General features: G+C 42.1%; 1 protein-coding gene across 2 annotated transcripts in view; it reads left to right on the top strand.

Annotated features, from left to right (window-relative positions):
• galnt2 (UDP-N-acetyl-alpha-D-galactosamine:polypeptide N-acetylgalactosaminyltransferase 2) overlaps window positions 1-14,867 on the top strand; it is a 42,833-nt gene that overhangs the window by 18,406 nt on the left and 9,560 nt on the right. For both annotated transcript variants that reach the window (XM_035629095.2, XM_035629096.2), the window contains exons 2-7: window positions 7,848-7,932; window positions 10,986-11,139; window positions 12,717-12,815; window positions 12,938-13,005; window positions 13,120-13,185; window positions 13,272-13,393. In XM_035629095.2, coding sequence (XP_035484988.1) covers window positions 7,848-7,932; window positions 10,986-11,139; window positions 12,717-12,815; window positions 12,938-13,005; window positions 13,120-13,185; window positions 13,272-13,393 — 594 coding nt within the window. The remainder of the gene's footprint in view (window positions 1-7,847; window positions 7,933-10,985; window positions 11,140-12,716; window positions 12,816-12,937; window positions 13,006-13,119; window positions 13,186-13,271; window positions 13,394-14,867) is intronic.

Here is a 14,867-nt window from a genome sequence, read left to right on the forward strand (position 1 = left end):
ACTGTGTTTCCAGCAAACAATCTGTCCATAAACCTTTTTTTATTTTTGCAATGTGGTTGAAGTTAACCAAGTCACTGGTTTGCCTCTGGGCAGCAGATTGAGAGACTACACTTCAGACGTCACCAGCCTCAGCGGGTGATAAACAAGAATGCATGAACTGAGGATAATTAGTTGGGTTTTTTTGCTGTGTGTGATCTGATTTTAAGTGTGTGCGTGTGTGAGTGAGTGTGCGTGGGTGCAAGTGTGTGTGTGTGTGTGCGCGCGTGCAAGTGTGTCTCTCTCTCTCTGTGTGTGTGTGTGTGGGGGGTGCAGATGGGGTTTTGGGAAGGCGGCCAGCATACACAATTGCTCCATTGAGTCTTACACCCCCTGAGCCTCTCCCTCTCTATCTCTCCTACTCTCTCTTTCTCTCTCTCTGGCTCTCTCTCTCTGGCTCTCTCTTTCTCTGGCTCTCTCTTTCTCTCTCTCTCTCTCTCTCTCTCTCTCTCTCTCTCACCCTGGTGAGACTTGTCACAGTTTGCTTTGTGCACTTTGAATTCTCAAGTAAGTCAAGTTAATGTTGCCTCAGGGTCAAAATCTTGTGGATTTTACAAACAGCCCCTCTCCCATCTTTTTGTTGATCTGCCCACCCGCCCCTTCTCTCTTGTTCGACGTTTGATTATGGACTGATTTTGTTTCCACTTTTTTTAACGCAGGGCAGGCATCCGCAGCCATGCATCAGCTGGACGTCGTTTGTGTGTGTCTGTGTGTTTGAGAGAGAGAGAGAGAGAGTTTGTGTGACAACTTTCCCCCTTTGTCATATCGTATTAAGTGTCAGAGCAATAGACAGTGTGCAGTACTGCGTGTTATTTTTATTCCAGGGTTGTTTGACTCACAACTTAAAGCCTCACTCTCTTTCAGCGCTGAAAGAAAGGGCGCGTTCATTTATTTATCTGACTGAGCAATTTTTCTGTCGCTGTTTCTGTCTCCAGCCCTCTGTCTGTGAGTTTCTTTTTCTTTTTTGCTTCACTGTACAAATGTCATTGTACTGAAAAGAAGAGGCTGACTGGTGTCGATGCCAGGCCTTGGTTGTTTTTGTTTTTAAGGACTTTAATTTACCTAAGTTTGTACACAAATGTGCCTTTGGTCCCTCAACTTTTGCATACATAGCTAATGTAAAAAAAATGTGAGTTAAAGAAACCTTACATACTGTAAATCACCAAAACAATAAGAGCCGAGAGAAGCAGTGAGCTGCATCAGTAAATAATTAAATAATTAATCAATGAGACTACTGCATCCCTTTGCTCTGTTTCTTGTATCTGTTGTCTTATTTCCATTTCATCTAGCATGACTGTGTGATGACACACAGGATTAATCAGCCATGGCCATAATGTTCAACTGTGACATTTCCCTTCAGCAGTGTTTAGAAGGAGCAGTTAGATCAATTAAAAGGAGTTCCCGAAATTCTGGCCTGGCCTGGCCTTTATTGAGAGACTTCGAGCCAAAGCAGCATGGTCTCACTTGAGCAGCATGGTCTCACGTGAGTGTAAAGAGCTTGGATATTGCAGCATCTTGAAGTATCGGAGGGGAGAGGAGACGTCGGAACATGACAAAGAGCTGTGGAGAGAGAAGTGAGTGGAGGAGGCGGGGGATGAGATGCATTCAAAAATGAAATCAAGTAAGGATAAATCAGAGGAGGTGTTTGAGGTGAGAGGTTAAGTCATGTGTGATTTAACAGTTTTATTCCTAGGCTTGCTGCCATGGACAGTCAGGGTAAGTCAGTCGGGCTAAATTTCAACAACCAACTGCTGGAAAGCTTTGCTGGGAGAGTAGACACAACAAAATTACCACAAATGCTAAAACCCTTCCTCTACATCCTCCCACCTCCTCTGTGTCTAACTACGTCCCAGTTATGGCTGTTTTTTAAGACTTGATTCATTAACAAGCTTCTTTTGCTCCTTTCATCCTTTCGCTCGTGTTGAACTACTGCCAGACGACTGTGTGTGCGTGCGTGTGTTCCTGCATGTGTGTGTCCCGAGAACGTCAAGCCATGATTAAAGAGGAGAGAAAATTGTTCTAGATTCCTGGATAAACAGGATAAACTGCAACGACCTGTAGTGCGAGCCAGAGACAAAGCATCGCCGCAGGGAGCCTGGATCCGGGATAGAATCGTCACTCTGGTGCAAAATTCATGCAGCGTCTCCCAATTTTTCTTTTATCTCCCAATATACATATATTAGGGGTTGGATTACCGCACTGGAGACAATGCTGGTGGGTTGTAATTAGTTGTTGTCTTCCAGCAAATACTATTTGACAGTATTTGACAGTTATGCCTAATTCAGATACATGATTTTAAGTCCAATTAGAGATCGGAGCCAAATTGAGGTTTGATTGGAAGTCACCAATTTGGAGCTGGTTAAATATCTAGACGGATTTTCAATTGTTTTTATGATCATGTTTCAATTTCTTAAAGATTATTGTGTTGTTGTCCTGTGGTAAACTGTATGGCCTTGTTTTTAGCCGCACAAGCGTAATGGCTCTTAAGCCACTAACATTAATAAGAGTGAAATGTTTCCCCCTGACTTCACAATGAAACATAAATTATAGGCGCTTATCTTTGTTCAGCGTCCTTTCTCTTCTTGTGTGGTGATTTGTTGGTCGTCGACTCCTGGTTTCTTGGAGTTCATTCCTGGGTCAAGTCTGGAGAAGTTAAGGCTTCGGGCGATGATAAAATCTTTGTCTGTGCTTTACATTAAAGCATAGAGAGTGTTTAATGAGAATGAATTATTTATACTCAGCTGTAACGGCAGTTGATTTGTCCAGGAATTTAATACAGAATTATTTTTGCAGTGAATGCTGTTAAATTTTGCATTTAGGTGTATTTTGCATTCACATTTGAAAGATCTGTGTTGTGCATTCCATAGCAAATCTGATAAAGGCCACGGTGCATTGATGGTTTCCCTTGCAAAGTAAAACGATCAGACTAGAGATGCTAGTAAAAGGCAATTGAGAAAAGGTGAGTATATTTTCTCGGTAGATTTCAGGGGATTTGCGACTCTGTGCTCTTTTGACTGGTAGTTCAGTTTTGCATGACTTCCTGTCATTTAAAGTCATGTGACTGTGGTTTGCTTCTCTCTGGGACAACCAGCGCTGTATGGACATTGTGATATTACCATGTCACCCTTGTGGGGACAGTTCTCTGTTCACTCCTGAGGGACGTTAAAGGTCAGGCACAGCTCATCTAGTGCCAAGCCTGGAGCTGATCTGGATTCAGCGTCTTGCTTGAGGACACTTCGGCAGGACAGATGCTGGCTGTCACAAGGGCTTGAACCTGAGCCATCCACTTGAAGGGGCTTTCCTCTGATCACGAACAGCACCCGCTGCTGTACACTGCCCGGTGGGTGAAAGCCTTCACCAAACTGCATATGTTACTGTACATTCTGTAGAACAACACGCTCATTGAAAACCAGCAACTTTACATTCTTGTTATTGGTGATATCGGTACATTTCTGACTTTTGAATATCCTCCAAGATCCATTTTGATTTGCCCAATACCTACAAAACTGTTGTACAGTACAGTAATGGATTACAGTCTCATGGAGCTGCTGTAGAATCAGTCTTATTTTTGTTTAATCAATAATTACAATTAATTTAGCAGGGATCTTTCCCAGTTCAAAAACAAAGCAGCAGCACTGTTTTCAGCAGTCCTTGGGCATGAAACAATCTTAAACCACAATAGTGTAATACAAAACAGTGTAGCGAATCGTGATGATATGGTGCTCACTGAAATGTCCACTGAAATCACTGTGTGCTTACTCACTTGTTGCACTGGATGCCTAATGTCCTGTACTGTGCTGCCGTCTCTTGGAGGGATTTTGGGATGAATTAATCCCGCAGAGCAAATCAGATCATTGGCTCTGCGTGTTGTATCAGAAACATGGTCTAATCTGGATTTACACTGAAAGCAAAACCAGTTTTGGCCTGAGTTTGGATCTATTGCATTCCATTGTAACATGTACATAAGACATGTTATGTTCAAATGCATTTCTTACATTAATCTGTATAATATTCAGGGGTTTGGGTTACATCTATTTATGGATGTGTGTCTCGCACTCCTCGGAGTGTATGTGTGTGTGTGTGTGTGTGTGTGTGTGGATGGGTGTGTGTGTATGTACATGTTTGTGAGAACCCCTTGACTCCTATCTGAGTTAATCTAGCACAGGATGTGATCAGATTACTGTGGATTATACTCTGACTCTTAGAGTCTCAACTAAGACTAGATAAAATACACACACACACACACACACACACACACACACACACACACACACTCTTTTGAGACAGATAAGTGCACATTAGTGTGCGTGTAACCGGACTGACACACTGATGCACGTGAGCTCTCAAACCCCCACATACACAAATATGAGCTAACACTTTTGTTAACACACACACACAAACACACACACACACACGCTTTGCTGTGATCTCTTGGGGGCTTAAAGACCATCCTATTACCAGCAAAGCAGGTGTGAGATCTTAGCTGCACCCCACAGAGATCCTTCCGTTAGGAGACGTTTGTTCGGGCTCTGATTTTCCTGGGACTTGCTCCTTAAACAGAAAATGGACCAATCAAAATAACTGAAGATAGAAATAGAGATGACTGCTTTAAATGTGTGCAACAGGCCGATTTGGTATCGTTGTGCTCTTTTGACATTTAAATACTGAAATTCCTTCAGACAGCCTCCGTGTTTGTTTCATTGACATCAGGTGCTTGTCACATTGGGGCTGTTGTTCATGACCTGTCAGGTGTCATTTTCTCACTGCTCCTTTTAACTACATTTCACTGTGTAGCAGCTCACCACAAAAACTGTCCAAGAGACAATATCATTGATTTAACATATTGTGATAATTCAATTTCACATATTTTCTTGTTTTGGAGCAGTTTCAATATGAACTCTTCTCTTGCTGACCAAAGAGCTGGACAGAAACTGACTGTACGCCACCACGAAAATCTCTTCTCCTGAAGTGTGTGAAAATTCAGCCTGTGGATGAAGTGTGCTATTTTGCCTCAATGTCATGATAATCTGAAAGATGGCAGACTAAGCAAATGGCTGCTGAAGCACCATGCAGCAGAAGACAGGAAAATGAAGTTGGAGACAAAAAGACAGAAAGCAAGAATGACAGACAGAATATGGAGAAAAGATGAAGAGATGGAGAAAGATGCATCTAAAATCAGTGTTTCGTGGTGATGTTGATCCGCTTCAGTCGTTACAAACTCATGCTTTGCAGCAAAACTTGCTTCAGACTTCCAGACCATTATTTTAACTACAAGTGAAGAATGCACATTTTTGAGAAATTCGTATAAAAAGAGGCCAGTTTTTATCTGATCAAATGGTGCAGCCATGAAAAACAGTCTAAACATCATCTACAGTATCTTCAATTAAGTGTTAGAAGAAAGTGATACAGAGATTGTGCATGTATAATTTGAGTTGAAATATCTTTTTACATCTACATTAACTCAAAACAATATTTTTGTCTGTTTCTAGTATTTCTGACTGCAGTTGGTCAAAGTCAATTCATTTCTCTCTCTCTCTGTGTGTGTGTGTGTGTGTGTGTGTGTGTGTGTGTGTGTGCGTGCGTGTGCACTTTTAATCAATCATGTTTGTATTCAGGCGGGGAGGCAGATAACAGGCTAAAACCATTTTCAATTAGAGCTTTTCAAAGCCATTCATGTGATGCGAGTCATAAAAATAGATCTCTAACATCTGCTCCCCCCACTTAACCTTTTAAGTCATGTTTCAATCAGCAACAAGCCATTTTCATAGCGACCAGTTGTTGATAAATCACGCGAACTGTTCCTTAAAGCACTGCGTTGTTCTCATCGTCTCCTACAGGCTTGCGTCTTGGTGAGATTTGTGATTTCCATAAATTGCCCATCACCTTTCTTTGGTTGACTCCTCCTTCCTCCTTTTTCATATTTTATCCCCCCACCTGCAAAATGTGAGGGAATATAGTGTTTGTTTGTCCATCCATCCATCTGTCTGTTATAAATCTTTTTCCGGAGGAGCACTCGCGAAAACCATTAGGATTCATGTTAATCAGGCTGTGAGGTGATAATAGCCTTCTGATATTATGAGTTTCTCGAGTGACCATGTAGCTCACAGGTTGAAGGGAAAGAAGATTATCACGGTGTTTTAAGCGTGACTTCTTATTATGTGCCTTTTGGTGTGTACATTTTCAGATTTTTGTGAGTGTTCATTTATAATTTCTTCTAATTAAATTTCCCATTGCCTATTTCTCGGTCTTCTCCGTTTCACTCACTTTTGTCTCCCGTCCCATCATTCTTTTCCTCTCTCGACTGACTTTGTTTTTAAAAATGGAATCGATGAATTTCTGCAGTTAAAACAAAAGTAAAACCCAGTGCTCTGCAGCCATTTGGCCCAACAGCTCGGCAGGGAAAACTGTTCCCAGCTCTGGCTCTTCACGTGTTTGTTGTAGAGAGTGGAAACAAATGACGTCATGGGATTTGAAATGGGGTTTTTTGAATTCCCAAATTACTTTTTTTTCCTGCTACCAATAGAAGGGAAAGCTTTGCATTCCCAGATGGAGCTCATCGCTTAACACTTAAACTAGTAGTTTGTGTCTTTGTTTTAGTTGCTTGTTCAGCCAAACGTGTTTATTTTTAAAATTGAAATACTCCCATGTTAACTGATTGTCAGTTGAGAACAGTTGCGCAAACTAGTTTGAAATCCGTCTGCAGCAATATACTGTCAGCTCCAGTTTTCATCCTACACTGAGCATTGCCATCTGACCGTGCACACGCTCAGCTGTCATGGACACTTATAGAAATGTATTTTATGCAGGTTTTTTTCAGTCACTGGAAAATGGGTGTAGTTTTGGAACAGATTGACGCGCCATCCTCAGCAAATGAATGGAAATGTTGCCATAGAGAGGAATGAGAAAACAACAGCAGTGATTTTGCTAAAAGAAATGCATAAGGAAAATTGAAAATCCCTTTCCTTTCCTTTACCACCTCTCTCGGGTGCAGGAATTAGCTTTTAAATACTGTTTGTGGCTGCATCACACTGTTATTGGTTCTCCTGAGACGGCAAAGAAAACAGATCAATAAAGCATTTAGGAGAAGCTGAAGGTGAGTGGGACCTACACAGCAAATAAAAGAGTTGAACAATAGTTTTCTGAAGTCAAAGGCAGCGGTCAGGACAGGGAGTGAATGGGACTAATTGCTCTGCCTCCGAGCGTATTGATCCAGTTGATTTTAATGGTAATATAGATGAACACAAGGAGGGATGGCTCGGTCAACTGTCCCATTTGTTTAAATGGTGAGGCCGTGACTGTGCCTCTGTAGGGAGGGAGTGAATGGATGATTGAGGTAATGAATGGACAGGAGGATGTGAAAGGATCACACGAGTGAATGGGTGAAAGACTGGATGACCTGTTCACATCTCGGATGTCAGGCGGTATATCAAACACTAAATAATGTGAACCAACGCAGCTATTCAGTCTCTTTATCAGGCTGCAGATGACTGGAGGACCAGATCAGGTTACTGTGAGTTTGATCTCATCAGCTAAATGGATGAAGTGCTCCAATATTAGTTCTTTCTCTTTTGGGTTTGAAATAAAATATTGGTGCAGATTCTGTTTTAATGTCTCTCTCTTCATATTTATTATTAAAGCCTGATCGCTCTAATTTAATCTTCAAAAAGTATACGAAGCTGCTCTACTCTGATTGTGACTGACTCCATACCATCAGCTGACGCTGACTCCTGCTTGCTGTGTTTCAGGTTAATCTGTGTGTTACCATGCTAATGTCTGTCTCTCTCTCTGTCTCTTTGTCTTATATCTTTCAGGATGATTGGGGCTCCAGTAAATCTAGTCGGAGCAAAGCTCAGAGCGCTGACGATAAAGCTCATGGCCTGGAGACTCTGGCACCAGGTAGGAAACGTAGGAAACACCTAAGCCTGGAGTGGTGTCATTCGAAGCTATAAAAGTATTTATTTGTCTTATTCATAACCAGGATATTTGACCAGGATCTGTCTCATAATCTGGAGTCAGTTCAGTGTCTCATTGGTTGTGCTTGTGATTGCACTAAATAGAAAGACAAATACAGCCGAGCTGTAAAGCATGTTCATGGCAGACATTGTACACTGCAGTCATATAACCAGAGGGTTTCTCACATCATATGTCAACAACCACAGCAACCAAAACCAATTTCCTTTTTACAATGTGGTAACACAGTGGCATAGTTTGAGTATTATTATCAGGAGAACATGAACATCCTCAGCCCCCTTAACTTTGTAATGTTCATATAACCAGAGAGAAAGTGATAGAAGACAATTCAACACAACCGTCCATGTGATTCAATTGTTGCAGCTACTAATTAATCCAGAATAATTCAGGGATCCATTTTAATCTTCCCGCAAACCCAACTATGCGTCTCCACCCTGACTTTGAGAAACATTGTTCCACAGTCCAACAGAGCAGAGCAGAGAAGTCGCAGCAGAAAGAGCATCTGAGCAGCGATTTCTCATTCAGCTCTCGTCCTCAGCTTGACTCATGGCAGCCGCTGCCCCTCCTTCACAAGCCCGTGGCCTGCGAACGCTGAACACACACACTCTTATCTGATCCAGCAGTGGAAACGGAATCCAATTTGAATGTTGGAGTAAGGACATTTCAACTTCAGGGTGACTTTACACTTAGTGACGGCAGCGTGTCGCAACATCACCCACAACAACACACACAGACGCAAGAAGAGGAAAAGAGGAGATGGAGAAAAGAAGGAGACTGGGATGAAGATAGGGCTTATGAAGTCATGAAAGAATGATCTTCACTGATGAAGATTGTCTGATGCGATTAACAGCCCTGGGAAAAAACACGCAAATGAAAGTTGTGTTGAGATTTAGGTTTGCCACTGACATTTCATCTGACAAAACTAGTCCTGGGCGATGTCTTCAAATTGCTTGTGCTGTTCCATCAGCAGTCCAAAAACCTAAAGATGTTTGTGTCAAAGTGATATTTAATTATAGGGAAGCCGGCACATGTCAGAAATTGGAAGCAAAGAATGGAAAATTAAAACATAAATTAGTTCTCAAAATACTTGTTGACTAATTGATTGATCCACTAATTGTTTCAGCTCTGCTCACACACACAGTTGACTTGATTTTCTCTGAATGACCTCCTGCAGTTTAACTTGTGACATCACTGTGGTTACAGGTGCAACAAAGGTCACACCTGAACACTTCCATCAGTGATGCTTTGTGCGAAAGAGTCTTTTGTTGTTGTTGTTGTTGTAAGGTTTCATTCAAGTAAGACACACTTGTTGTCAGTGTGGTCTGAGCTCGCAGGCGGAGGGTTTGTGGTTCAGTAGAGATGGGGGAACAATGCTGAGTCCTGCACTGCCAGTTACCATCAGTTGGACACACGACGGCATCTGTGGATTCACGGACAATGTTGCAACAAACAAAAGCAACCAGTCACCAGCTGTGGGTGGAAGCAGCTCAGTGACGAGAGGGAAAGAGAAAAGTGTAACGGCACCATTCAGCCGCACGGACTCCCTGAAGGCTCTAAGGCAGCGAACCACCGGCGGGGTCTCGATGAGTGTGTCCGCCTAAAGTGGTCTGAGAGGGTATCGGGGAAATGTCACCTGAAAGAGTGAAGCCCGTGAGAAAGTGAACAGATATATCTGCCTCGAGTGTTTCAGCGCACAAAGAAAACAGGAGCAGCAGTGAGGGAATGACACGCGGAAGTTGAAAAACCTTAATTTCACCACATCGCTGCCACTAAACATAGATATCAGCAAGGACATCAAACATGACCGACACATGCAGCAGTGTCTTGGAGGCACTGTTATACAGTCACAGGCAGATCAACGCAAGCTTCAAGCTAATTACCATGCCACACACACACACACACACACACACACACACACACACAAACAGAGACGCCTGCTGGATCTTCCTCGTCTTCAGGCTCCCTGTCTCCCTGTCTGTCTGTCCGTCTCTCACACACTCATCCATACGGATACTGTAATCTCACACCACCATATGCCTAACACAAGCCATTAGCATAGCAGCTGCACCAAGCTTATAAGTTGTATTATTGTTATTCGTGTGTGTGTCTGCATCTCAGTAGCCGATGACAAACTGTGAAATTGAACATGACAACTTTCTCTGTTTCGTCGGCAATGATCACGGTAATCTGTTCAGACAGACGCGACATGCTCCGCCTCTGTGTCTTTCTGGACTCGTATTTTAAGGCTGCAGTAAATTAGTAAAACACTCAAATGCATGAGACTCCCCCCCCCCTGACTCACTGCAGAGCACGATGAATGTTCTTTTGTGTTTTCCAGCTTTGCCAGAGTAGTCGCGCCTTGTCTCCTGAGTTCTTTTTCTGTATTCTTTCAGCATACAAGCAGCATACATTTCATGTCAGCCTTCCTCAGTGCCGTGTCGCCGCCTTGTCAAGCAGCAGCTCGGAGTGGCAAGGTTTTCCATCCCTGTCAGTCGCGAGGAATTCTTGCATCAGCCCGACTGCTGCCTGCATTTCACATCTCACTGATGTATAATTCCATTCATTCATTCCCGAGACACATTTTTAGCCTTTGTGAAGATTTTAAAACATCTTCCTTCGCGGACGCTTTTATTTTTGGATTTGCATTGAGAATTTGTTTCCTATCAAAACTTGGCTTTAGTGTTTAGGGCTAAACATATTTAGAAATAACTGTGTTCAGGGCTGTCGACATGGTACAGTTGTGTGTTTCTGATCAACTAAAACCCTGTTGCTCTTCCTTCCTGCTGATCTACGCTGGTCTTTATTTTCAAGTTTTGAAATATCTGCATTTGAATGTTTTTTGAACCACTCCCTTCTTCTTTCAAACCCACCATTTCTGACCACGAACGAGACAACACCAAAAAAGTGTATCCTCCCAGCTTCTATGGACGTACAGTGTATTGTCTGCCTGCTTCATGTGTTTGTGTGTATGTGTCCAGGGAAAGTGCGTTGGCAGGATTTTGACCAGGATCTATATGTTGGAGCCACGGTGGTTCGACCGGGTCAGGATCCATACGCCAGGAACAAGTTCAACCAGGTGGAGAGTGACAAACTCCGTATGGACAGAGCCGTGCCTGATACAAGACATGACCAGTATGTACCTCTGCTGTCGATCCGAATGCCTGCATCATTAACACATGCACACACAACAGTTTACATGCTCATAAACCACAACGCTGTCCCTCTTGGCCTTTCATGGACGGATGTGTGTGTGCAGGTATTTTGTGTGTCCATGCTTTCCTTTGTTATCTGTCCATTTGATTAATTGGCACCAGGCTGGATACGATCTCTTGGTAACTCCCTGTATTGTGGTCTATCAGATGGAACCAGGAAGTGGCAGCAGAGCAGACTCACACTACACACTGTCCGCTCTCTTCATAAAACAAACGCCTGGTTATGGCTGGTTGATTGTTCTGCTTGTTAAATGGACGAGGAGACGGAAATAAATCATGACATCATATCATGTCATTACGTTTTAGCAAGCTTGGTGCAAAATTGTCTTATTGCCTGTTAAATATTTTGAACAACTAAACAATGGTCAGTGATAAACACTTTACATGAACCTTGAAAGATTGAATGTAGAGGTTGTAAGCATAACAACCTATATGAATTCTGTAGGATTCATGATCAAATAGTGATAGAGTAGAAAAGCCCTGGGTATTTTTTCGTTTTGAGTCTTGCCCCAAAGAGGCTTATTTTGAGCCACTGACCGTCAAACCAAAATGTGAACATCATGGGAAGTGACTGAGTTTGATAGATGTGTGGTTCAGTGTGTGAACAATGGTCAGAGTGTGTGTGTGATTCCTGTGGTACATGTGACTGTTAAACTGATGACTGGTTTCAAGCGAGAGATCATGTTTTGCCAACCAGGAAGCTCCAAAACCCACAGAATGAATCTGTTCTCGAAGAACAGAGGGATGTTAGTTCCGTAGCACGAGTGAGAGGAACGTGTCTGCACTTTAATGGACTTTGCATTCAGAACATAATGGAATATCTGAGTCATTTTCATTATTATTTATTTATTGACATATTCCATAATAATGACATACATTACAGAATAATGCTGCCAGTTTGTTCTGTGTCTCCAGTTCACCGTGGAGCACAAAGATTTTTTTTAAATTGATGCTGAACTAGCGTTTACAGTCTATTAAACAAACACAGTGAAGTATGGCTGTAAATCAGCTTGAGACACAAAGAAGTTAAACTGAAACAGTTTGTATACAGTCAGTGGTTTTATTCCTATTGTATCTGTTTGGAGACACAGTATGTCTCTAAACAGACTATTTGTATAAAGGCAGTGGTCTGGCCTCACTGTGTATTGACCTAACTATGACAGCTTGAGCCATTAGCGTACTAAAAGAGCAGGGATGTGTCTACCATTGATCTGGTAGTGATGTGCCATTTGCGCAGCATGCAGCAGTGATTGTGAAGGTGATTTCAACACAGGATCAACAGATTTTGCAGATTCATACAGCTAGGTTGAGGTTAAGTCAACCTCCTGTTCATTTATTATGTGTTTGGGCTGGATCCTCTTCCACAAACATATATACACAAACACACACACACATATAGACAAGCGCATTGGATTTTTGCCCTGTACGCGCATGCATGCGTGCGTGGGAGTGCTCCGACTTTTTATTCCTAATTTGTATGACTTCTTTGGCGTGCAGCTGCAGACATAAACAATGGAGGTCCGACCTACCAGCCTCCAGCGTGGTCATCACCTTCCACAATGAGGCTCGCTCTGCTCTGCTGCGGACTGTGGTCAGGTAGGTGAATGGTGTGTGAGCGGTCCACTCCAACTAACTTTAATTTTTATTTATTGGCTGAGATTCTCTATTCTCTCATATTTTTTCTTCTTCCTATGAATTCCGTCTGTCTCCCTTTTTAGTGTCTTGAAGAAAAGTCCTCCTCACTTGGTCAAAGAGATCATTCTGGTCGACGACTACAGTGATAATCGTGAGTAATGCACGCGAACACATCATACACACACACTCTGACTTATAAATATCTTTGTGAAAGTATTCATTAATGTGTGTCTGATCTGTTTGGCACATCCTGTGTGTGTTTCAGCGGAGGATGGTGCATTGCTGGGGAAGATTGAGAAAGTGCGTGTGTTGAGGAACGACCGCAGAGAAGGTAATTAGAAGGAGAAAGTTTCATATTTTCAAAACATAAAAATATCCTATGATATGTGAAATGAAACCTGACGATTGTTTGCTCAGGACTGATGCGATCGAGGGTTCGTGGTGCAGATGCTGCCACGGCGCCGGTGCTCACCTTTTTGGATTCTCACTGTGAATGTAATGACCACTGGCTAGAGCCGCTACTGGAGAGAGTCGCTGAGGTGCACACACACACACACACACACACACACACACACACACACACTAACTATGAAATAAACAACCTCAATAAGAAGCAATAAAAAGACACCAGTTGGACATTTCCAGAGACTGGTGTGGCTAAAGGTTAATAAAATTAGCACTATAAATCGAAAATAGTCAACACACAGCCAGTAGAGCAGCCGGTCACTTACTGTGGTCTCTCTGGTTTTGCCTCCTTTCAAGCTCTTAACGCTGCTTAAAATATCGAATGTTTGCAAACTTCTTTTAAAAGTGACAGTGACAGGAAAAATGCTTTTCCTCAGTCCTCAAATATTTATCACTATCGATTAGATGTAACCAAAACAGTTTTAGTTTTATGGTTTAATCACTCTGCATCAGCCAACTTACACACTTAGGAAAAAGCATGGCGCTCCAGTTCCCATAACTGCTTTAAGTGGATGTGATGTCCTGTCGTTTGGCCTGAATTTGACCCGTTACCATGCCAACGCCAGCCGCAAAATGCCCCAGAAAAGTCACTAAATTAATGCAGATGCTTTCATCATGGATTTTTTCCTGAGACTCAAACTCATAGTGAGTATCACAGTGATCATAATGACTTCACAACAGATAAGTGTGTTATTATCTGTCGGGCAGTTAGTTTTTTCCTCCCTTCTTTCACGTAGTGGTCAGAGGTCAGTTACAAAACAGCACCCCTGGAGCTGGTAGTCAGTCAGTCAGTGTCTCGACTGCATTCACATGAGAAACAAAGAGCACATGACATTGCTTCAGTAACACAGGAATGTTTGGACTCTTTCAGGATAAAAGCACATTTTCACAGCTGCAAATTTTCACATTGCGCTTTTTGTCTGTTTGCAAAAAGGTATTTCTCGTATCAAGCGTAAAATGAGATATAAAAGTCTAGAATAATGTCAGACCTCAGAATGTAAACACTCTGTGAGGTGATATTAATCTTTTGGGACGACAATAGTCAGGTGTTATCTCTTCTCAACAGTCAGATCAGTTTTCTATCCAAGACAACATGTTTACAAAAGACAGTCCCCTGACAGGTTCATGTTTCCTTCTTTCCAAACCACAGAAAGCTGTAAAAGGAAAATCCTGAAACAGAATAAACCTAAACTGAGCTCCGTTATTGATTAAAAGTCTGATTACATTTACAGTGAAGCCTTGTACTGTAGTAATGACTTGACAAGGAGCTTCTTGATTGAATGTAATCTTAATTTGAAGTGCGACACTTTGTGTAAAATAGATGTTGTTCTTTAAATATTCATTTGACATGACTGAAAAAAGTCTGAGTCTGCTTTTGATCCATCCTGCAGCCAAATTTAAAACTAATTGCTGTCAGACTAATTGACTTTGCTTTTCTTTGCTTAAGTTGCTCTTTCTCAAAGCTAAAAGAAGAAGAAGGAAAATATAATCTGTGTGGTTGTCATGACTGAAATAAATAAGCTCACCCTGTTGTCATTCAGACCACTC

This window comes from Scophthalmus maximus, chromosome 4, assembly GCF_022379125.1.
Source record: "Scophthalmus maximus strain ysfricsl-2021 chromosome 4, ASM2237912v1, whole genome shotgun sequence".
Lineage (NCBI taxonomy): Eukaryota > Metazoa > Chordata > Actinopteri > Pleuronectiformes > Scophthalmidae > Scophthalmus > Scophthalmus maximus.